The sequence below is a fragment of the Marmota flaviventris genome, chromosome 3 (assembly GCF_047511675.1).
Source record: "Marmota flaviventris isolate mMarFla1 chromosome 3, mMarFla1.hap1, whole genome shotgun sequence".
Lineage (NCBI taxonomy): Eukaryota > Metazoa > Chordata > Mammalia > Rodentia > Sciuridae > Marmota > Marmota flaviventris.
Window position 1 is genome coordinate 26,035,166 of NC_092500.1, and position 24,607 is coordinate 26,059,772.

Genomic DNA, 24,607 nt, shown 5'->3' on the forward strand with positions numbered 1-24,607 from the left:
TTGTTGGGGAGCCTCCTCCAGATCATTAGCAGAAGTCGGTAACCACAAGGAGGAGGAGAAGGCTGCTTGCAGGAGAGACGGAGGACGGGAGAAAATAAAAGTCAAAAAAGAAAAAAAGGACCCCAATAAGTGAAGAAGGAACAACTGGAAACTATGCAGAAAAAATGGGGCCCGATGGACAGGTTGATTGAAAACAGCAGCAACGACATAAATACATTGTCATTTTTGGGTGTTCAGAGAGGAAGGGGAAGCTGATAAATGTTTAAAGAACAACTGAGGCTCAGGAAAAGAAAGCTCTCAGGGTGGGGAAACTAGCTGCCTCTTGGCTTTCGCTGATGCTGAAGCGTGAAGGGCAGGACGAGGTACATTTGAGGCTGGCATTTGGACAAGAAACCTCCCTCCCACCTTACAGTTTATGGAATGACCCCGTCTCACTTTTCTATCACCTTTGTGTGATAAGATGAAACCACTGAACCCACCTCCTCAGCAGGCTTGGCCCCAAGCAGGTTGGCTTTTTACTGCCTTCTGGAAAGTTCTCCAACCACGGGGTCACCCAGCCTCGCTGTTCTAAAGACCCCACATGTTCATACCAGTGACCAACTCCAACAGTGCTCTTTTTCAAGCCATTTCTCAGTCACCTTCCTGGCTAACCTATTTTCTTTCCCAACTTCGAGTGGAGCTGTTCTTCCAGACTCTATCCGAGGAGCTCCTTCCTCCATCCTGGGTGCTCTTGCTCCCATGCTGTTGTCCCCACCCTGCTTCAATGCTAAGGGAAGCTGGGCCTCTCTCGTGTCACCATGGCCAGCCCACTGACCCATCCCACGGATGACAGCCAGCGGAGAGCCCAGCCAGAGCTGCTCACGTTTCAGACGCAGGGGGATCCCGCAGGAGCATCTCCGTCAGTCTCCCACCCTTTTTTCAGTTCCTGCCTCTCTGTCCTCTGCACCATTGCCAAATAGTGACTTCAGTGTACTCAAGTCACTTGCTGCTCCAGGACCTTCAAAAGCTCTCCATGGCCGCAAAATTAATGGCAGGGTTTTCAGTGTGACACTTTCTTGCATGAACTCAATATGGTTTCCCAGCCATCCTCCTTGCTCATCCCTGACCCATCCACTGGATTCCAGCTAAACAGGCCTGAGCCACAGTCCCATCCAGAGCAGGTGAGGATCTTTGTACCAAGAATTGAACCCAGGAGTGCTTAACCACTGAGCCACATCCCCATCCTTTTTATGTTCTATTTTGAGACAAGGTCTCACTAAGTTGCTTAGGGTCTCGCTAAGTTGCTGAGGCAGGCCTTGAACTTGTGATCCTCCTGCCTCAAGTTGCTGAGATTACAGGCCCAGCTCTGCAGCAGTCTTAATTCCATCCGTATGTAATTTTTCTTTCAATGAGACACATAGTGTCTTCTTGGACTATATAGGGTCTCTGAGATGGAAGGGAATTGAGCACCTAGCACTCATTATCACCTTGTGATGACGACAACTTTCAATCCCAGCATAGATTTGCCATGTCCCTCCATGAAAGCAGTATGTTTGTCTCATCTTTTGTTTATGCACCCTGAAAAACATTTTGCCTACAGTGGGTGATCAATAAATTGTGCCTGATTTGGGAACAGCATTTGGAAAGGAGAGCATCCACTAGCATGCTTAGACCATGCCTCTGGTTAGACAGTCAGTCAAGCAACTGGAAGTGTTTGTATCACGGACACATGACCCATGTGTGAGGCTTGGAACTGGCTCTGAAGCATGTCTAGACGTGCTTAGGATGAATCAGGAGGCCCTGTAGCTAGGCCTGAGCCACACTGGGCCCAAGTAGAGACAAAGTCTGTCATCACCCTAAGCGGTCAGATGGGGCCCAGAGAGGCTGTTCCCCTTATATCTCTCATCAAAGAGAGAAAAGGGGAAGAGAGAAGGGGAAGAACATTGAGGAAGCGCTTAGAAATACAATTGAAGTCCCCAACCTGTATCTAAAGTCCCTTATTTCCTTCCTTGTTCTTGACCTCGGCAGCCTCCATCTAGAGATTCTGAGAGAACCCTGATGCTCTGATGGGAGAACTGAGCAGTGGGTGGGGACCCAACCTGCCCTACAGTTTCCACCGTGAGAGCAGAGCGAAGGGTCCAGAGGAGACCAGGGCAGGAGAAGAAGCATGTGACAGGATTCCTGGGACCTTAGCAAGTCTCCCGCCTCTTTGAACTTCAGCTCTCTGTGCAAGGGGAACACCTCCACCTACCCTGCCCAGAAATGCCATCCTTCACATCACACCTCAACCATGCACAGAACATTTTCACACTTATTCATAAGCATTGTCTCATTAAAGTGACTTGCCACAAATCACACAAGCAGCAAACGGCAGGCCTTGTCATACCAAGTTCATTTCCCGAAATGCTTAACTATTAGTGTGAGGTCTTGTTATTTCTGGTATAGCTCAGATAGCATGTATCATGCAATAGGAAAAAAAATTTTCTAAAAATAGGTAAATTTTAAAAGTTTATAGAACCAAAGACACAGAAATAAAGAATACTCCTCAACAAAGCTTAGAGTCATGAAAACAAACTCATTATTGGAAATACTGAATAGTTATTCACTTGGACTAAAAAGTTTAAAAAAAAAAAAGAAAATAAGAAAAGAAAATAACTATTGTGACAAAGCAGTAGAAGACTTACATTTATGTTTCCTTTTAGTTCATGTGAAATGATTAAGTTGTCAATGACATCAAAATTTCTGCCCACAATCGTTATATTTTGACCACCACTGGAAGGAAAGAAGCAACAGGTTGTTGGCATGGATGAACAAAACTGTTGATTGAGTCACATTTAATAATAAACTCAGTAATGTCAGGGAGAAAATTATTTAAATTTTTTAAAAAATTTTGAGACAGGGTCTCACTAAGTGGCTGAGGCTGGCCTTGAACTTGTGACTCCCCTGCCTCAACCTCCCAAATTACTAGGATTTCAGGCATGTGCCCCAGGGCCCAGCTTAGAAAAGTAATTTAATTTCAAATGCAAAACAACTTTAAGAGTCTTTGAGTTTATTAGCGACAAATTCATGGTTTTAAAGACACATTAAAAAAAATCCAGGTCAGATGCTATTTTAATTCTAGGAAAATGCCCAAATTTCTTAATAGAATTTGAATTTGTTGTGCCATTTCACCATGTATAATCAGATCATCAGCTGTACCTTGAAAAGGTTTCAACTGAAGAGAATTTTGTTTGATTGCTATTTAATCTATATGAAGACTCTTCAATCTGACAATTTTCAAAATCAAACTCCCAACCTACCAATTATATTTTATTTAGGGAAACAGGGAATACTTAGGATAAGGTAAAATTATAAACAACATTAAAAAGTATAAATTCCAATATTTGGGAAACCATATAAATAACCATATAAGGGGAGGCTATATTTATCTCGGCAAAACCAAGCCCAACTGACCTCATGTATTCTCGGTGCATCATTAGATATAAACCAAGTGGTCACTGGGCGTGAAATAAACAGCTGGCGTCCCCATTCTCATGGGTCACCAGACACTCATTCTAGGGGACAGGAGCCTGTGTATGTCAGGTCCAACAGCCGGCTGAAGCCCTGATGATGAGACCAGGGGGTGGACAACAGCAGGCCAAGTTGTGTAGGGCAGAGAGGAGACACTGGGCCCCAAGCCCTCCAGCTGCAAGGGGGCAGGGCTGAGCTGGCCTCCTGCCAACCTATCATGATTACTAGAACACCAATCCCAGCATCGTCATCTGCTGATGGCCAGACTGCAGAGCCCCATTTTTGCTCAAAGCACAAAGACTCAGAGCAACCAAGACACACAGGCTAAGAACGTCACAGGTGATGGGACAGTGAGAAACCCCCCTACTCATTGCAAAGCAGAGTACTGTGGAGGCTTGGTACAACATCCTTGGCCACACTACCTGGTAGTCAGGCCATGTTGCTGGAACTCTCTCCGTGCCTTGGTTCACGCTCTACCAAAGGGATGACCCATAAAGGTCTCTCAGGCTTGTGGTGAGGACTAACCAGGTTGGTAGGTGGGATTCACCAAGCACATGCAAGTGCCACTTGCACATCTGCTTCTATACACAGGACGGAAGCAGTCTCAGAGCTGGGGAGTCCCATGCAACAGCCTTGGCTTTGAAGCTTTAATGTCCTTATACCACTGAAGTGGGCCAAATTGTGCCCTTGTCCTAAACCCCAGTACCTCAGATGTGACTATATTTGGAGATTACTGGGAAGGACCCTAATCCAATTTGCCTAATGAAGAGGAGATTAGGACTCAGACACAGAGGGAAAAGCGTGGTGAAGGCCCAGGGAAAAGCCACCAGGGAGACGCCTCAGAAGAGCCAAGCCTGCCAGCACCTCCACCTCAGAAGTCCAGCTCAAGAACTGGAAGGAAATGGATTTCTCTTCTGGTTTGTTTTTTTGGTTTTTGCAGTACTGGGTATTAAACCAAGGGCCTCATGCACTTGCTAGTCAAGTGCTCAACTGAGCTACATCTCCAGCCCTATGGAAATAGATTTCTGTTGTGTAAGCCATCCCCAGTCTGCCATACTTTGTATGGCAGCCTCACAAACTAATACAGCCACCTCTCACTTAATCTTAAATAAGAACATCAGAGGTGAATTTTTTCCCTTTCTTTTCCTTTCTCCCAAAGCTTAGTGAGCCCCTAGTTTCATCTAGAGAATACTTTGAAAATTAGCTTCACGCTGTGTCAGATGAAGAAAGTCTCTTTAAAGTTATATTCCAAAATCTGAATGTGAATTTAAATTCAGCTAGGGAGAGAATTTTTTCCCCCTCCTTAATATATTGGATTCATCTGGAAGAATTTATTTTGGAATTTCCATCTCTCACTTAGTGAGTATCTTTGAAAGGTACATACTGCTTTTCCTTTCCAGAGCAATAGCTCCCAATTTTCACTCAAAGCATTCAAAACAGCTGACTCTAACAGTTATAAAATGAAAGATGTAGGAAAGGAACATTTTATCATGAGCAGGAGTGACACATCACAAAGAAGGTCACTTATCGGTAGCAGAAACCTAGCCTAAGAATAGTTGCTGTGGTTCAACAAACATTTGAGCTGTGAGTTTCCTGGCAGCCATGGCTAAGAGCACAACAGGATGTGCTTAAAGCACTCATGTGACAGTGGGAACAACCTGATTGCCAGGTACACAAGTTTCTAGGAGTAAATCCTAGAAGGAACTCTGTGAGAGGAAAAAAGATGTGGCTACTCTTTCTGAATATATTTGCATGACATCCATGATCTCTATGCATATGACCCATAAGCAGAAGGAGACGAACATCATGAATCTAGACTATACCTCATCCAGGTGGTAGCAGGAAATATGAAGGAACAGTGAGGCAGGGCAATGTAGGATAGAGCTCCCACAGGAGAGCAGTTCCCACCATCAAACTGGATACACACATCCTTCATCTCTTTTCGGCTCGATGGGAGAGAGAATTTCATATGGGTGTCATTTAGCACATGGCTAACCTGTATCCTAGAAAGGGGCAGAAAAGAACTCTTACATGACACAGACACTGACCACAGCTGATAGCCCAAGGTGACAGCATATGAATTGCGCTTGAACTACAACACCGTACCAATCATCAGAACAGCTGCAGACAACTAGTGATTCATCAAAGGCCGCTTGCCCAGTTGGGGTATGATCTGGGGTTCTGGGGCTAGGTTCCTCTTTTGTGTATGCGTGTGTGTGTGTGTGTTCATTTTTGTCTTTTTATTTGTATTTCGCTTAGAAGTGGAGAAGGAAGGGGAAGTAACTATTGCCCTCCAAAAGCCCCAATAGAAAGTGGAACATGCGATGGGTATTGCATTATCTTAAGAAACCATGGTTAACTTTGTGGAGTATGGTATCAACATTACTCTTGTCTGTTAGAGATAGAGACCCAGTATCTATGAGCGAGGGGATATGGTGTCTGGGATGTGCTTTTAAGAAACTCCAGCTGCTACACTCACCCACCTCCCCCAGGAGAAAGTAGATGAGATAGATGAATGGAAACTGGAAAAATGTTGATAATTTTTGAAACTTTGTAAAGAGGTTCATTACACCCCTTTCTCTTGTAATCTTGTACATGTCTGAACATTTTCATAATAAAAAAGTTTTTCAAAAAATGAAAACAAAAGAAGCCCCAGTCAAGCACTGGGAGGGCAAAACCCAACACCAGACAGAGGGAATCAGCAGAGAGCCTAAACTGAGCCCAGGAGTTTCAAGGTCACTCTGCATCAGGGCTAAGCTACCCCCTTGGTAGCCTCTGGACTGGGAATTGGCTGGGACTGTTCTGGGTGCTTTTGACATCCAGCAGGAGCTGTCCTTGATGCCCTTCAGGAGTCAAAGCAAAGCCTTCTACAACATTCCCTCTGTAACCTCAGCCTCCTACGATGACCATCTAGAACACACTTTAAGACTGATCTGTGTCTGAATAATGCTTAGTTGAACTAAGTAATAGGAGAGTCTATTAATTACTACTTAAAGGATGCATGTTTATTAACTTCAACACTATTAATAAACCTTCTGAGAAAGCAAATTGAAAAACACCATTTAAGTCAGTTGGTACTTACCCTACCTCAAACATTCTATACATAGCAAAGCTCTAGGAAATTCACTGTCAAATGGCCGATCATTAAAATCCAAACTTGTTTATCAATTTTGGAAGTAGAGAGGTGGAAATGTAGGTCATTCCACTGCTACCCTGATATTTTTCTCTTCAAAATAACTGCACATTTAAAAAAATACTATATTAAAGGAGTTTGGGATTAGCATGGGCTCAGGTATAGGATTAACTGGGTATTATGTCGGCTGCTCATGAACTTGGGTTCGCCACACAGATGTGGTTACTGAAATGCTACACACAGAAAGGTCTCTTAGTCATTTAATTTAATAACTGCAGTAATTCAAGACACACTCAGAATGGAAATGAGAGCATAAAGAATCAGAAACGGGTAATACTCTGAAAACGACTTATTTTCCAGTGAAGCTGATTGCCTTTCAGTGAACACACAGGTGTCTAACTTCACAGATTTCACTCTACAAAATGAAAGATTTTCATGGCAAGGTATTTAGCCGGGATAAATGGCACGAGAACACCCAGGTTGCATAGATACGGCCTCTAATGTGTGCTTGATCGCTCAGGTACAGCGCACAAGCCGCCGATGAGCAGCTCTTCTGGTCAGGATCGTAGATATTCCAGATTGACTGCTACGAGGGGAAGGGGGCGGCAGTGATGTGCAGCAAATGAATTAAAACAGAAAATGCAGTAAATAAGCATGGCAGATTAGAATGCTGTACAAATCTGTTTTAGCAGTTAGAAACCAAAACATCATGCTCCAGCAGATTGTCTTGACTGTATTTCCATGACGAAAAAAACCCAGTATTATACTTCATGTAGATGGCAACATCTTTTGCTCCAAATTAGCCCAAACTTACAAAAACTAACAAGCAGAAAACTCAAATTATCTGTTATGTTATTATTATTATATTTCTCTTTTTTTCCCCTCCTGGTGTGTGGGGGTAACAATTTGATCAAGGACATCAGTGAGCAACTGAACTTTTTTCTCAAAATTTCACTGATAGGATGAGTTAGGGGGAAAGAAGTCCTAGAAATCATGACATTCAAGTGACACACTAATCAGATATTTATGTTTGGGTGTTTTGTTCTTTTTTTAAATCACTAATGTATGTATTAGTGATTTAATTGTATGAAGTTAAAATCAAACCAGAAAATAGAAAGAGGTTATAAACAATGACATGTCCATACAAAATGAATTTGAAATTTTCTTTCTTTGAACCTTGGGGAACATTCTGGAAGAGGTGCTTCATAAAATTCTGTCCAATTCCAAGGTAGGCAGCTAATTTTTCAAGTGCATCATTTTAATAACAATATTTGCTAAACTTTATACTTGTTTTTTTCTTTTTCTTTAAAAATTTGTTTTTAATTGTAGATGGACATGATACCTTTCCTTTATTTATTTATTTTTATGTGGTGCTGAGGATCGAACCTAGTATCTCGCATGTGCTAGGCAAGTGCTCTACCACTCAGCTAGCTACAACTCCAGCCCCCATACTTGATTTTCTTAATGAAAATTAATTGGGGCTCCAAATAGGCAATATCTTGAAATAATTATATACGGAAATTTTGAGGGGAGGTGACATGGGACACATTTTTTCACAATGAACTTCAAACTTACTGTTAAAATTATTTTACTTATTGGAATTATGTCGAATGCGAGGACTAATTGGCTCACGGTAGTGTATGGAATTGACTATAGAAAGGTTCCAATCACACTGATTCTCTTGCACTGGTTTTAGCTTTATATTACCAAGGATCAATTACTAGTATTTCAACTCACACATCCTTATCACAAGTGCTGGTTCCTTTCAGGATCATGGTGATATTTGATGCCCGGGTAAAGTTGGCTCCTGTAACGATCACGTTACTTTTCCCCAATGTCGATATTTTCTGTGGCTCGATGGCCTTAATGTAGAAGACCTATTGGAAATAAAAGATGAAAACATAAGATCAAAGCGAAGAAATGGCATCGTTCCAAAAAAATCTGTTGATGTGCTGCAGTTCGAAAAAAAATCACTGGGAAATTACAACATTTTGCAAACACAAGCAGACAGTGTTTAATGAAATCAATGAATTCAAGGAAGAGCGCTGCAGATTCGTGTCTCTCAACATGCGACAGCATGAGGTCAAACCAATTAGTCTTTGTCTCACAAGACAGTTGAAAATACAGTTGAAGAGTCTGACATTCTGTCTGAAGAGAGATATCATTCGAGTTTAGGAAATGCTCGCTGCCTCATGGCCTCTGGAGGCTCCAATGTAGGCAAAATGCAGGAAAAGAAAAGGAGTTCATTGACTGGAGGCCAACAACAGACTAGTCACTACACTGAAATAAATGTCGTTCCAGATAAATTTAACTCCCTGGAAAGTAGTTTGCATTTTTTTTGTTTGTTTGTTTGTTTCAGTTATGTTACTTGAATCAAGAAACATACCACAGGCGGGAGGAAAAAAAACAAGAAATTCACCAGTTCAGCCCCCTACTACACCTACTACCAATGATGCGTACACCCTGGTGGCCATTTCTTCTCTAGGATTTGCAGATACGACCATCTCTTCCCATGCTAACCAGTTACAGGCTTTATCAAGCCTACAATCAAGGATGTGTCTGTCCCCTGGAGTCTCTCATGTAGGCATGGGCCCTGTTACTCCTCCACTTTCAATGTCTAATCAAAATCTCCTAAAAAAAAAACACCCAAAAAACAAAAAACAAAGCCCTTTATCTGATGGCAAGAATCATTTTTCCTTTTCAAGACCAAACAATGTCTTTTACTTTTCTCCTACAAATGCTAATGTCCTTCATTTTGGTCATTTTGTTGGTCTTGTGTAGACCATAGCTAGCAGGTGTGTGTTCTTCAACAGTATGGAGACCAAGAAAGGACATAAGATTCTAAAATTCTGGTCAATATAAGGGACAGCAGATCTCAGCATGAGTGGACTTCATACTCATACTCTTCTTATTTGAAAATGACCCTCTGGTCCAGAGATGCAAAACCATGTGACATGTGGCTGATGGCTTGTAAGTGCTGAGAACGTCCACTTAGGTGATAAAGTTCATCAGGAAGATACTGGAATCACAGGGAGAGCTTGCATGATGTCCAACACCTGATTCTTGAGGCAACTGAGAGAATCTGCTCTGCTGCTCTGTGTGTCTAATATTCATGGGGCTGGCCTTGCCAGCTGCCAGGGTGGCCCATCCTGCTGAAATGGACCTTCTCTCCTTCTGCTTATCTGGAAATGCAGGTGCTCTATGGTAGAGCGGTCACCATCTCTCATGATCACTATGGATTGGCTTTGCAGATTGAGGTAAATTCATCATTAATGTCATCACTGCAATGATGTACCGTGACAGGGAATTGATTTCGGTGGCAGAATTTATCTTAATCACTTTGTAAAGGACTTTAGCCCATATTTATTGAATCACTACGGGTCTGAAAGGGTCACTTTAATTATTCTGTTATACTTGACTGCATTTTATGGGAGAAATTATCTGCTAGAGTGGTACTTGGGATGGGGGGATTAGCAATGATTTCAAGATAAATCCCTTGCAAATGTCAAGTGTGTGTTGTATAGCAAAGGGCTTACTCTGTACTCTTACGTGGTGACAGCTAAGTGAACAAGTATTTATTGAGCACCTATAGGGTCCTTAGGACAGCATGAGATCTGGCAGGGGGTGACATGATGTATATTTGTACTAGATTGGGAGCCAGCAAATGACAGCCTATAAGCAAACTCCTGTTTGCTACCTGTTTTTGTATGGTCCATGGAAAAATGTCAGAAGGAGAAGGATATTTCATGACCTATGAAAACACATGAAATTCAAATTTCATTGTCCATAAATACCTGTCTAGGTATTGTCTCTGGCTGTTTTCACATTACAGCAGCAGGACTGAGTGGCTTCAACAGAGACTACACAGCCTGAAAGACTGAAGTATTTAATCTCTGGTTCATTGTAGAAAAAAATTTTGCTCTTGAGGAGTCCACTGTCTTCTTAGGAAAGCAAGACATATATTTTTTTTTAAATGTAAACTTCCCTGCAGATGACATTTACATCCAAGTTCACTATGATTCTCAGGTTGCTTTTCTTTCTACTGGCCCTCTCTGCTTCCTCTGTTTATACCAAGGATGTCTGCAGAAGCACAAATTGCAAACATGCCAAGTACCTGCTACTTCTCTCCTCTCTGTAGAGGAGAAGGATGGCCTTATATCTAATGAACAAAAAAGGATTTTTTAAAAAGGGAGTTATATTTTGTTCCTTAAATGGCTCTACAAACAGCATCATAAGACCTGCCACGTTGTCTCATTAACTTTTTATTTCCCCTTGAGTAGAGACAGCCTTGCTACTTCAAAAGGATTTCATTTTAAAGCCTTATTGTTTGGAGAAGTTTCCACTGGCCATGAAGGATAAAATCCAGCCCTGGCCTATCTTGTGAAAGCAGATGCTTGCAGTCTGCTTTCAAAGAGGGTCAGATTAGCTGTCCTTTGCTGTGACAACTTCTCCTAATCTTAATAAGTGGCCTAGAGAGCTACCAAGAAAAACCACCTAAATAAATGTATAGGTTTACATGAAAATGTAATAACGATAATGAAAAGATAGAGCAGTTATATGGCTGTACTACTTGGCTATAACAATCAGAAAAAGAACATTTTCTAAATTTGGTGATAAAGATTTTTTTTTTTAAATCCAGGAAAGACAAAAACAAAAACAAACAAACAACAACAAAGAATGATCTCCCTACGAATGTTTCAGACATTTGATATTTGGATCTGTTTTTTTTTTTTTTTATCAAGAGTTAATTCACAGCCTCATGTGGAGGAGCCATCTCCAGAAGGGGTTAATTTAAAAGCACAACTGAGCTGGATACAAAGGGAATTTCTCCAGCTCTCCAGTGAGCTCCCTCCCTCACCCCACTCCAAAGATTTCCATAGATCAAGTCAAAATCCCATTGCTCGGCATGTCACAGCCCAATGCAGTCTTGTAATTAACCTCAGAATAGTTCACTTCCTGTCAGTTACGTTTTAAAGACTTAAGAGTTATTTTTAAATGGCAACACAACTGTAAATTATTTAATAAAATACTATGAGCTCTGGTCTCTCATGAGTTGAAATCCCTCCCTGTTTTATGTAAGAACGCACACTGGAAACTGGTTAATTAGGTGATACGAAGAATACCCAATTATTTTTATTTTTTTTTTCAAAAACCAAGTCATTATAAGATATTGGAAATAGCACAACCACTAGGAAACAGTTATCTTTGAAAAGGTCTAAGAGGATTACTCCTGACAGTAAGAGTACCTTTTGTGAAGTCTGACGTCAACACAATTCAAATTACCGTGACATTAATGGAGAAAATACCGCTATGATTGAAAAGAATATTAGAAAGAGGTGCATTAGGAAGGCTCGGTTTATTAAGACCAAATTGTACTCTATTAATCTGTTAAAAGAAAAAAAAACTGAATATAGCAAAGCTCTCTATAGGCCTGGACCTGAATCAACACTTGGTAAAACGTCTCTCAGATTTTCACTCATGAAATTAGTTCAAACAGGACAGGATAAAAAGTCACATGGATTTAAAACCAGCTGGAAATCTGAAACCAAAGGACATAAGAGAGATGAAAGATGGCATAACTAATTAAAAGAAAGTGTCCTGTAGGGCCCTATAGGGGTGAGTATTTGGTTCAGAATTATTTAACATCTTTATTAATAACTGAGAAGAGGACAATTTATATAAAAATATATAAATTGAGCAGAGTGGTGGTCAGCATTGGAGATGGTAAAGTATAAAAGGAGATGGGAAATTGAAAGGAAATAGCAAAATACACTTCCACCAAAGAAATAATGGAGAGTTCAATGTAACAAAAAATGGGATGGGCTCCTCCCTCTCGCCCCCAGGCAAATGCCCCTTCCCAGGAGCTCTTGATACTTGCCCCAGGGAACTTGAGGTGTAACTTCCAGTTGGTCCTGGGAACGGTCAATAATTAGCAATAGGGTGGGGGGGGGCGGGGAATGACAGCGATGGACATGGAAACTTCCAGAGAGACAGTGACAGATGTGTGCTCTGTGTTGAGAGAGCAAGACTCGCTTCTCTGACCTGGGAACTCAAAGGCAAAGCTGACATGGCCCACAGTATGGCTGCCCAGGCCACTCCCTGAATTACTCCTGGCCATTGACCCTTCTGAGTATGGCTACTCAGAACAGTCCTGGGTGGTCAGAACTCCAGGGCCAGCCAGGGCAATTCTTTCCCTGATTCCAACTTACACTAGCCACTCAAATCTACCCTTCTGCCAAGATGCCACAGGAACGTGAGATTCTTGCTGCTCCATGCTCCTTCTTTCCCTATCTTGGAGAAGATGCCTGGCTTTTCCTGGGTCTGACTCCTTCCCCCCAAGCCACACCCCAGTCTACCTGTCTTCTCCTGCGTCTTGGATGCTAATAAGCTACCCTCAGCCTGGACCTCAGGTGGAGGTCTTGGTCCTACTCCATATCTGTGGCCCAGATGGGCAGGTTTTGACAGACTAAGGCCTAGAGAAACCGATATTAGATACCTCCCTCCAAGATGCATTATAAACTACTACGTGGTTTAACATTTATTTCTAGTCAACATAGGTCACATAATATAGGCCAATGACTAAACTGTGAACCCTTGAGTCAAATGGCCTGGATTCAAATCTCTTATCTACCATTTGCAACTTATTTTTATAAATCAAAATTTCCCTGTGCATAAAATGAGGAAAATACGTCCGTTGTGAAGCTTAAATAAAGAGACACTCTGAGCTCAGAAGGCACAGGGTTCAACAAAAGTCAGTCCATTCTGGTATTCTTTCTATTAACTTCTTCTGTTGTGCATTTTCAACTTGTTCATGAAAAGGAATATCACTTCCTCCAGAAGTGTACAATGTAAGCTCCATTGTACACACATTTTGACTATCTGTCTGCTTGGCACACAACAGTTGCTCAACAAACACACTGTTGAATGATTGATTAAATGAAGAATTGGGAGTGAATCCTACAGCACCTAGCACAGTGCTAGGTCCACAGAAGTTATTCAAAAAGGCGTATGCTGAATTTAATTTCACTTCTCAAGATAAATGAAAAAAAAATCCATTTGGATTATCTATGAGAAATTAAAATGCACATTTCAAAGTGATGGAGGAAGAGAAGAGGAGGTACAGGAAGAGAAAGAAAGAAGAACAATTTGAATCTAAATTCCTCGAGGGCAGGAGACGTGGTTTATGTCTGCCACGGAGTGATAAGCATATTGTGCAGAATAACAAACATTAGAATGACGTTGTATCATAGATTGTCACAACCTTTCCTTGAAAGCAGGAAAGGATGGGCAGCCGAACTGCCCTCAGCAGGTGAGAGCAACAGATACAAGACGGTTAGGAAATAGAGAAGTGGTGGGGGAGGGCTACAGGTTTTACCTATTAAATAGGAAACAAAAAAACAAGAGGCGGGGCTGGTTTTTGTAGCTAAAAGCACTCCTGATCCTGGGCCAGGATCTTTTCTGAATGTAGGCCACTCCGCATACAGCTCATGTTTCTGGATCAGGGCATGGGGGTGCACCTTAGGGTCACAGGAGTGTAAGGTCAACTGGTCCAGCCAACTGAACCAGAAAACCTACCTCCCAAGGACCACATCCTTGAATGAGCAAACTCTTAATTAAAAACAAAAAGAAAATGTCTCGATAGCATTCCTTTGCCACTGAAGCATAAAGTCAAAACTCCTGAGGGCCAGCCATGTAAGGTGCTATATGTGTAGGCTCCAGGGTCATTTCAACTTTGTGGGCTACACTCTCATTTCCCATATCCTCTATTTCAGCTAAACTAAATTACTGAGGGTTTTTTGGTAATGAGTGGTCTGGAATTTTCTGGCCTCCTATTGCACTTCTGCTTAAGCTGGTTTCTCTGGTAAGAATACCTGCTCTTCTGTCTCCATGTGTCTGGATGCTTCTCGTCTCTCAATGGTCAGCTGAAATGCCATCTCCATCAATCAATCTATCCATCAATCAAAGGCTTAACCAACCGCACTGATTGTGTTTAACTGTCAGGCACTGGGCAGGAGGGACTAAGACACAGCCCCGGGCACAGCAAGGCTTTCTGGGTTTAACTCAGTTCAGGTACTACCCCCATATTAACATTTTTTTCTCTCTTATTGTTGCATAGATACTCATGGATAAGATTCTTGAGATTGACAGCCAGAGAGGTGCCTGAATCATTAGTATCTTCCATGTGTGTATCCATGGAGCTCAGTATAACAGCATCTAATAGATGCTCGGTAAGTACCTGCAGTAACAATCACCCATGCTCTGGTCGTGAAGCCTAGGGCAGTGTCCGTATGCTTCCCAGTGCCTGGCACACAGGAAGCACACACTACACATGTGATGTGGGCGGGGGTGTAAAAGGAATGCTCTCCGTGGCTTCTCTGCTGGGAAGAGTTGCAAGGGATGGGGTGCTCCATTCAAGACTGGCATGTGGACCCCAAGTGGGAATCATGATGCTACACATTCAGCATGAAAATGTGTTTCCCAGAGCATAAAATATCCCTCCTTTGACAAGCCACACTCCACTCCCTATCAACCCAAATTGAGATTCTGCTCTGAGTCATGTATTTAAAGAAAACATTTTGGTATCAACGAAATATCTTTTTCCAAACTTAGAAGGGTAATCCATAGAGAAACATCGAAGGCAGATCCAGACTATCGCTGATTTTCAGTATTCTCTCTTAGTGACCCCACTTCTTTTAACCATACAGTGTAAAAGTTGAGGTGGTGCAGGAAGGCAGGACACAAGAAGCCAAGATGCAGTGACCACATTGTATTTTTCTTTTCGTGTTGCTTGGGGATTGAACCCAGGGCCTTGAGCATGCGAAGCAAGCACTCTACCAACTGAGCTATATTCCCAGCCCCCACACTGTTTTTTTCTTACGATAAGTTTTATGGAATATTACTCTGCACTAAAAAATGACAAAATCATGGAATTTGCAGGGAAATGGATGGCACTAGAGCAGATTATGCTAAGTGAAGCTAGCCATCCCTAAAAAACAAATGCCAAATGTCATCTTTGATATAAGGAGAGCAACTAAGAACAGAATAGGGAGGAAGAGCATGAGAAGAAGATCACCATTAAACAGGGACGAGAGGGGGGAGGGAAAGACAGAGAGAAGGGAAATTGCATGGTAAAGGAAGGAGACCCTCATTGTTATACAAAATTACATATAAGAGGAAGTGAGGGGAAAGGGGAAAAAAACAAGAGAGAGAAATGAATTACAGTAGATGAGGTAGAGAGAGAAGATGGGAGGGGAGGGGAGGGGAGGGAGGATAGTAGAGGATAGGAAAGGCAGCAGAATACAACATACACTAGTATGGCAGTATGTAAAAAAAGTGGATGTGTAACCGATGTGAATCTGCAACATATATACGGGGTAAAAATGGGAGTTCATAATCTGCTTGAATCAAATGTATGAAATATGATATGTCAAGAGCTTTGTAATGTTTTGAACAACTAATAATAAAAAAAATTAAAAAAAAAGCTATTGCTTGAACCATTACTCAATAATACAAAGAAATGAATTATTGATACATAAAAGAACTTGGATGAATTTCCACAGAATTATACTACCCCATTAGTAGGTGCCATTTTTGTTTTTTATGTACCGGCTGAAAATAAATTTAATTTTTTAAAAAGTCAAGTGCTGAGGAGGTAGTTTGGTGGTAGAGTGCTTGGCTAGTGTGGTTCCATCCCCAGTCAATCTCCCAGTGGGTACATCTAGATGATCCCATTAAATAATATTCTTCAAATGACAAAAATTATTCAGCCACCTAAAAAATTATCAAGGATATTATGTTAAGTGAAATAAGTCATACAAAAAGAAAAATACTAGCTGGGTGTGGTGGTGCATGCCTATAATCCCAGGGCCTTAGGAGGCTGAAGCAGGAGGATTACAAGTTCAAAGCCAGAATCAGCAACTTAGCGAGGCCATAAGCTACTTAGTGAGACCCTGTCTCAAAATAAAGTATATATATAAAAAAAGAGCTGGGGATGTTGCTCAGTGTTTAAGGGCCCCTGGGTTCAATCCATGGTAACCAAAGAAAAAGACAAATGCTGCCTGATTCTACTCATACGAGGAATTCACAGTAGTTGAATTTATAAAAAGAAAATGGAAAGTTGGATACTAGAGGCCTGGGTACAAGGGATCCTGGTACAAGGCCTGGTGCTTGGTAATAAGTATAGAGTTTTGCAAGATGGGAAGTGTTCTAGAGACTGGTTGCATATGCTGTGAGTGTACTTAACACTGCTGAATTGCACACTTTAAAAACAGTAAAGATGATGAATTTTATGTTATGTGTATTTTGCCGAAATTAAAAACAACCATGGTAAAATCTGATTTAAAACAAAAAAGCCACTATCTGATTGATTCAACTCCCTGTCACTATGTCTTAGTTTTACAAACCAATGGGAAGAGAAAAGTAGCCCATGACTTAATTAAACCTCAAAGACCTTTAGAGTGCAGACACTGGCACACCACGCTTTTCTAAGGCTTTAATTAACTGTAGGCTCCATTTTGATTCACGTTCCCTCTGCCTGTTACTTAATTCAACTAAAGTTACTATCAACTTTTCAGTAATGATTAAAAATGTGCTACTTATTTATATTGGCACTTGACCTTAAGTAGCTGCAAATGGATAAGTCAAAGCCACAGATTAGTCATGAAATAGAAACTGAGCCTTTCTTGTTTTTCTAATGCTGTTATTTTTCATTAGTCTGCTCCCGCCAGACTCCAAGGTTAATGAGAGCAGAACTTGTACTCTTTTGTTTGTTTGTTTGTTTTTACCACATATAGATGCTCCATGATCTGTGGACAGAGGGAAGCCTGAAGGGGGCCATGCCCTAAGCAGAGCCACGTATGTTCTGCCCAGAAATATTCACATGGTCACATCCCCTCTTAAAACATGACAGGCACATTGAGCTTGCTGACTAACTGCAAAGAAAGCAAGAGGAATTTCCAAGGAAATTTCATGAAAAATATCAACACTTTTGAAAGGGGAGGGAAATACATGGTCTATGACAAGTCTGTTTTGGTACCATCAACTATTGGTTTGGGCACCTCTGCAAACTGAAAAACAAAAACAACTTAGTTTGTGTACTTTGCACAGACCTATCCACACACAGGATGCCCAGAAAGGCCATCCTAAGGATTACTTCAAATGGAGGTCCCCTCAGGCTGTGTGCTATCAAGTGAGCCACAGAGTCACCTTTAAAATTTTACTTCTATTGGAACAACATCATTTTTCATAATTACAGAGTTTTAATTTCTTTTATGTGATTGTTCAGCCTTTGATGTATTGAGCCAATTAACTGAAACTTGGTTAAAAACTAAAGGGGGAAAAAAGGGAATTTTGGTAGTAAGTAAAATGGAACTTTAAAAAAAAATTTTTAAGGAACCCAAAGTAGTAGGAGTTGTCCTTGTCATCAAAAGGGAATTTTTCCATTATCAACACCAAAATAGAGTCTGACCTGTAAACCCTGGTTGGTTCTGTTGCTCTTATTCTCCTTGAATCTTCCTCCTCCAGGGTTCTTGGGTGGTTTCTCAATGGCAACTGGACAGAGTTCCTGAAATGGAGAAGAAAATCCCTTCAATGTCTTGAGTGGGTGGGAGATTCAAAGTGTGAAACAAACACAAAAACCAGAGTGGGACTAGGTGGATACAAACAGGTATTTTTAGTTAAACCTTGTAATATCAAAAATGTCACTTTACCTGGTTGCTCTGATAATCAGAAGGGTCACAAGCTGTGAAGGGGTGGATACACCTTCTCGCACTGTTACACCAAGCACAGCCAGTTCCAATACATTTGGAGCATCTGGCAACATGGAAAACCAACTTAATTCCTAGATTTTTAGGAAAAGGTTCACATCCTAAAATTTCTCTCTGTGATGTAGTGTGCAAACATTTAAAAGAATTAAAAAAAAATTGTTGGAATGACTGGGGTGAATAGGAGGAGAGAGGACAGTCCTTTGAGGCTAGGCATAGAGTAGGACTTTGTGCCCTGCTCTGGGAGGCCTTCAGGGTTGACAGGCATCATCATACCTGCAGAAATGTTGCCATGGAAACCTGAAGTTGGGGTCACCTGCTGGTCCATAAATAATAGGAACCACTGAATCTGTTTCTGAATCCATTTCTGCTATTTGTCTACACTCAGGTGAGTCCCCCTGGAGATGGGCCTCTCCCTGCTATCACCTCCCCCAGATCAGCCAACCTTCATTCCCTCAGGCAGCCAAGCTGCCAACTGCCCAGAAGATGTAAGACACAAAGAGTTACCTGGCAGGCAGAGGGACTAGGGTGCTGGTGTTTGTTTTATAATCAAATTAAGGAAGAATTGTGTCTTCTAATCAAATAATCTATCATGCATGAAAAACCCCTGCAGGACTTGAAAAGCAAACATTAGAATAATCAGAGTTACAGAAGAAATGATTAAAAAAAAAAAAATGGGACTCCTTTGGAAATGTGGCCAAGGAAGGCCAGAGGAAGCGTCGGCAGGAGACAGCAAGGGTGCCTATTGCAGGGCGCAGGGACTCAGACTGTATTTTATATGCTTTCTAAAGGAAGATTCTGACCTAGAGAAACTGCAGTTTCCCTGTGGGGAGAAAGCCCAGGCTCCCCTTGGTGTTCAGCTGTCTCTTTAGTGAGCCGGGAGCAGGTCTGTGATTTGTCTGCTTCTCTGACCCTGCAGGCAGGATTACCTTACAAGTGCTTTCCTGGCAGGAAGCAGTTACCTGCAGGAAGGGCTCTCACCTCTGATGGGAGGATCTAGTGTGAGGTCTGGTCCTCGGTGACCAAGTTGTGGGACCTGGGCCAGTTGCTGCCTTTCATCTGCTCTCTAAACCTGCACATCGGGGAGCTACAGTATTTTTAAACTCTTTGAGCCATAAAATTCTATTTAATTCTCCCCCCATTCTCCTATTTTCTGGACTTCTGAGGCTTATCAGAATTTGTATTTTTTCTTCCCTAAATTAATGCTATTTCTTAGAAATCACAGATCCTGGCCTATGTCATCTCCTTTCATAGTGCCTCCTCAGTAAAAGATAAGGTCTAAAGCAGCCTTCCAAGTCGGTTTTAAGTATGGAATCATCTTCAGCAAAGAAATAATGGTTCCTGGGCCAGGTAGAAAGGAGTTCATATTTGGTACTCAGAGAGTTAGTTGTCAATCATCCTGCACAGCCAGCTATAGACTCACACTGATAACATGGCTTCCACTGTTCCCTTAGGGACCTCCAGCCTGACTTCCAGCTAGAGGGACAGGACTCTGAGAAGCATATTTCCTCTATGTCTTCTTTGCTTTAGAAGCTAGGTATAAGGTGTGGCCCTAATTCAAGGGGTTTCTAGCTAAAAGGGGCCGAGAGTGGTTTCTAGCTAAAAGGGGCCGAGAGTGATAAAAAGAGGGCAGAAGATTGGGAGTGTAGCTCAGGGGTACAGTGCAAGGTGCAGGGTTCCAGGTGGCACCTGGAAAAGAAAAGAAGAGAAAGAAAAGAAAAAGAAAGGGAAAGAAAAGAATAGAAGAGGGTAGAATGAATATGTTCTTTGGGCAAAAGAGACTTCACTGTGTGTCCTTGACAGGCCTTCCTGTTCTGCCTAAATTCCCAGAAACGTCCTGATCAGGAGAGGACCTAGCAGTGCCCTCTGTACTTCCTTCAAGTGTCCCCTGGGCCTAGGAAATAACATTTCCCTGTTGATAAGAGTGCTTAGCCCGTGTTCTCTCCTCGGCTGCCCCAATTTCCTTGTTAGGGCTTGAATGAGTGAGCCGACCCATTAGCTCAGTGGCTCTCCCAGCTCCCGTTAGGCCATGCTCCAAAAGGCACTTTGGGAAGTTCTACTCCACAGAAGAGTTCTTTAGGAAATTGTGGAGTAAAGCAAATAAATTAAAACCATGAGAGAATATTTACATTTCAAATAAAATCTTACTCTCTTAATGATGAGCAGTTGGTTAAGTTGAATCGCTTTGATAAAATCCAAGAAGGGAAGGAGAATGTCACGTTGACCATTAAGACATCTGGAGCAAAGGGAGGGAAAAGTCATTTACCATGGATTCCTGCCACAGTCAAGCAGAAGCTGTAAATGCCAAAAAAAAAAAAAAAAAAAAAAAAAAATTCCCTTCTCCGCCGAGAGGCCACGGGTGTGCCAGCTGTTCACCAACATTGCAATCAGTATGTGCTCCGTCCCCAGGGGCCGTTCACGTCAGGCAGCCACAGAGCACAGCACCAGGCTCCAAACAGACGAACCCAACTCTAGCTTCAAGCCCCCCATGGATAATCACTAGGAAAAAGCCATTTTACAGCCCATTTACATCTCAAACTCTCCCTGGGATCACTATCTCAGCTTGTAATTGGCCAAGGCATAAGAATAAAACAAGTCACCGAGCAAGAAGTGCCTAGAATATGAAAAGCAGCACATTAGAGAGGAAATCCTGCACCTTTGGAAAAATCCACACTTGACAAATATTTACCTAACAAATTTGAGAGTGTGGTTTCTAGGGGTGGGAAACCATGATCTTCTTAGAGTCAACTGTCACCAAATCTATGATGAAAGTTTTCTTACTTGCTTTTAAAAACTTATCCATGGGTTTGAAAACCCCTAAAGAATAAAATCAATAGGATAAAAATTGCTAAGTCAGCGTTAGAGAAGTGTATTGTTTCCCGTATCTCTTTAAACATCGATATTCTACCCAAGGTCCTGATTCCCAGTCCCAGCTGTCTATTAGAATCAATTGAGAAAATTTTTTAATGAAAATATAGATTTCAGGGCCATGCTACAAGATATTCTGATTTTGCAGGTCTGGTGTGGTCTAGGAATCTTTGGGTTGCAGTGCTCCCCAGTAAGGATTGTATAAGCTGCAGCCCAGAGTAGCACCTGGGCTCGTCCAGGGGCCAGTGAAGATAAGGAAGTATTAATACTTTTTTCCTTATATGAATGATTGAAGACTAGGAGATGGTACTTGTTAAATTAAAGTCTTAGAAAAATGAGAAGTTGGCCTGACTTTGTTGGCAGCCCTAATTTTCTCATTGAAATTTTATCAGTGTGTGGTTCCCAAAGTCTAAGAACTCTTATTTTCAGGTGCTTCTCTACAGCAGTAAGATTTGCTCTGATAGCCAGAACTGCACATAACATTCTGCTCACATAAAGTGGGCTTATGTGAAATGATAATCTTCTGTTCTAGAGACAAGGAGGTTTGGAGGGCTGGCCTGACCTCTCAGCAGGAGCCTCTGAACAGACACTTGATGCATGTTAGTGGAATGAGCACATGAACACTGAGCACTGAGGGACTCCCAGACCAAACACATTTCCAAGGAATTGACAGGTGTCCAGTGACGATGGCTGCAGGATCTCTACTTTGCTGAGCATCAACTACACATAAAACATTGTAAATATCCCAAGGAAATGCATATTCATTATCTCTGAAAGCATTTACAGTTAAAATTCTGGAAGAAGTAAAATACATTAGGTGAAAAAACCCAGCAATAACAACACAGACTAGGAAATACCATGATAATGGTTCGCGTTCCATATAGTACCTGGGTACCCAGATGCCTGCGGAGGACCAAGGGGATTCTGGAGGTGGGACGGTCATAGCAGAATCTGACAAGGCTGTTAGGGAGAGGAGACTTTCCCACAGTGTTTCAAAGTGGGAGGGAAATAGGAATTAGTGAAAAGAATGAGGCCACAGAGGCTCAAAGTGGCCATGGACCAAGTTTTGGCAATCACTTCTGGCTGACTGAGTACAAGAGGTGGGAAATGAATTTATTTGCCTGTGCAAAATTATGAAAGACCTTGAGCTGATGTGGCGACCCATGCCTGTAATCCCAGCTACCCAGAAGGCTAAAGCAGGAGAATTCCAAGTTTAAGGTCAGCCTGGGAAATTTAGAGAGACCTTGTCTCAAAAAAAAAAAAAAAAGGTATGAAGATGTAGTTGAGTGGTACAGCACCCCTGGGTTCAATCCCCAGTACTGATTAAAAAAAAAAAAAAATCAGGAAAGGGCAAAGAAGCTGATGAAGGCTCTAAAAGGGACTGAGCCCCATAAGTCAATCTCAGTACTTGAGAAGCATCTTTTATGGGTAAGCAAGACCTGCATTTTAGTGACCAAAATTAACCAGTAGTTATCGTGAAGGCTACATAGGGTGGACAAAGTGGGAAACTGGGCTCATTTTTCCAAGCAATTCAGACCCAAATAGCCATTCTGAGACCAGAGGGTAAGAGGCATTTTTAAGCTCAGGTCTCTGGCCTGGTGCATTAAACTTCCTTTTGAGGGGTGAAGGATCAATCAGGTGCCAAGGTCAAATGTGGATGTGTCCTTGAAGTTCAGGTATTGGAACCTGATACCTAGAGATAATATCATGAGTGGGGTGGGGGGAGCTTTGGGAAGTGATTAAATCATGAGGGCTCTCCCTCCTGAATGGGATTAGTGTTCTCATAAAAGAGGTTTGAGGCAGCTCCCTTGCCCCTTCTGCCACATGAGAACTCAGCAAGGAGGCATCATGCACGAAGCCGAGAATGAGCCCTCACTAGGTACAGAATTTGCAGGTGTCTTGATCTTGGACTCTCCAGCCTCCAGAACTGTAAGCAATAAACTTCTATTATCTATAAAAGACACAGTCTCAGGTATTTTGTTATAGCAGCCTGAATGGAAGTAAGATGTTGGGTAACTCCAGCTCTTGCCCCACAACTCGCTCAGTTCATGTTATGATCAGCACCCACTCTAGGAGGCCTCCACCATGAACCTACCTCTACTTCCAGCCTGTCTCATCTGAAGAGACTCTGAATCCTGCACCGAGCCTCCTGACATTCTCTGGAATTTATCCACTTCTCTCCATCTGCATCGTCCCTACGACGGCTCTCACACTCTGTCTCACCTGGACTGCGGCAGTATTTTCCTGCTGGCTGATCTTTTGGAACTCAGGCCTTCCGTCTGTCCCTCCTCCGGTCCATTCCCCACCTCTGGCCATCCATTCATTCATTCAACAAAAATTTATTGATTGATTGTAAATGGCTAATTTGTACTAGACATTGTTCTAAGCACAGCAGTGAAGATGTCCTCTCGAGGTCTCTATGCCCACAGGGGTTCCATTCCAGCAGGACAGATAGATGATGTACAACTGAACCTTTCTGCAACATAAATCTGACTGTGCCAGCCTTCAGTTCAGATCTTTCTGTCTCCTCACAGCTCCCAGGATAGAGTCCAAAGATCAGAAGATCCTCCACGGTCCCTTGGCTGCCTTCTTTGGTATTATTTTCCACCTGAACCTACCCCACTTGCCCTACCCATGTGGAAACCTTTTTTGGTTCTTCAAACACAGCTTTTGCTCTCCTTATGGGTATTATACCAGTTAGTCTCTGCCTGGAACACTCTTCCCACTGGTCTTCCTGGCTCAACTCTGTTCATCTTCCAGTCTTATTTATCACTTCTTCCAGGAAGCCTTCCAGACCACACATCCCCAGCCCCAAGTCCAGTTTGGTGCCCTTTCCCTATGCCTCCCATGGGACTCCAGGTTCCCTGCAATTATATACAGCATTGTAATTAACTGCTTATTCATCCCCGACCAATGGGTTACAAACGCCATGAGATAGATCCAGCTGGGTGTCCCTAGGACTTAGCACAATGCCTCACACACAGGCAGATGCTAAAAAAAAAAATGCTTCCTGTATGAATGAATGAATGAGAATAAATGAACTTAAACTGATAGAACATTGGCTGCCATGTTTTCTCATCTTACCGAGGACATTCCCTGCTTTTCAGATCTGAATTATCTGAGCCATTTGGGTAGAGCCAGCCCAGTGGTGTCTGGCTGTGCTACACTCTCCAGTCATCTGATAGGGGGTCCTAGAACAACCCAGTGAGGTGCAGACCCAGGTGGGAGCCAGTGGGGGGGAGAGAGTGAGCAACAGTGAAGGAGCTATTCAGATTCCGTCCTTTACCTTGCAATCTGAATTCCTCAGGCAATCTGAATTCAGGAGGTTCCCTTGCTTTGGTGACTTCATAACAAA

At 42.2% G+C, this 24,607-nt stretch overlaps 1 protein-coding gene across 1 annotated transcript in view; it reads right to left on the reverse strand.

Moving 5' to 3' along the window:
- The window catches only part of Plxnc1 (plexin C1), a 145,024-nt gene that overhangs the window by 56,361 nt on the left and 64,056 nt on the right, over positions 1–24,607 (reverse strand). The window contains exons 7-12 of the mRNA XM_027953425.2: positions 20,533–20,620; positions 18,331–18,433; positions 18,090–18,185; positions 8,360–8,499; positions 5,313–5,492; positions 2,664–2,751 (exon numbers count right to left, since the gene is read on the reverse strand). Coding sequence (XP_027809226.2) covers positions 2,664–2,751; positions 5,313–5,492; positions 8,360–8,499; positions 18,090–18,185; positions 18,331–18,433; positions 20,533–20,620 — 695 coding nt within the window. The remainder of the gene's footprint in view (positions 1–2,663; positions 2,752–5,312; positions 5,493–8,359; positions 8,500–18,089; positions 18,186–18,330; positions 18,434–20,532; positions 20,621–24,607) is intronic.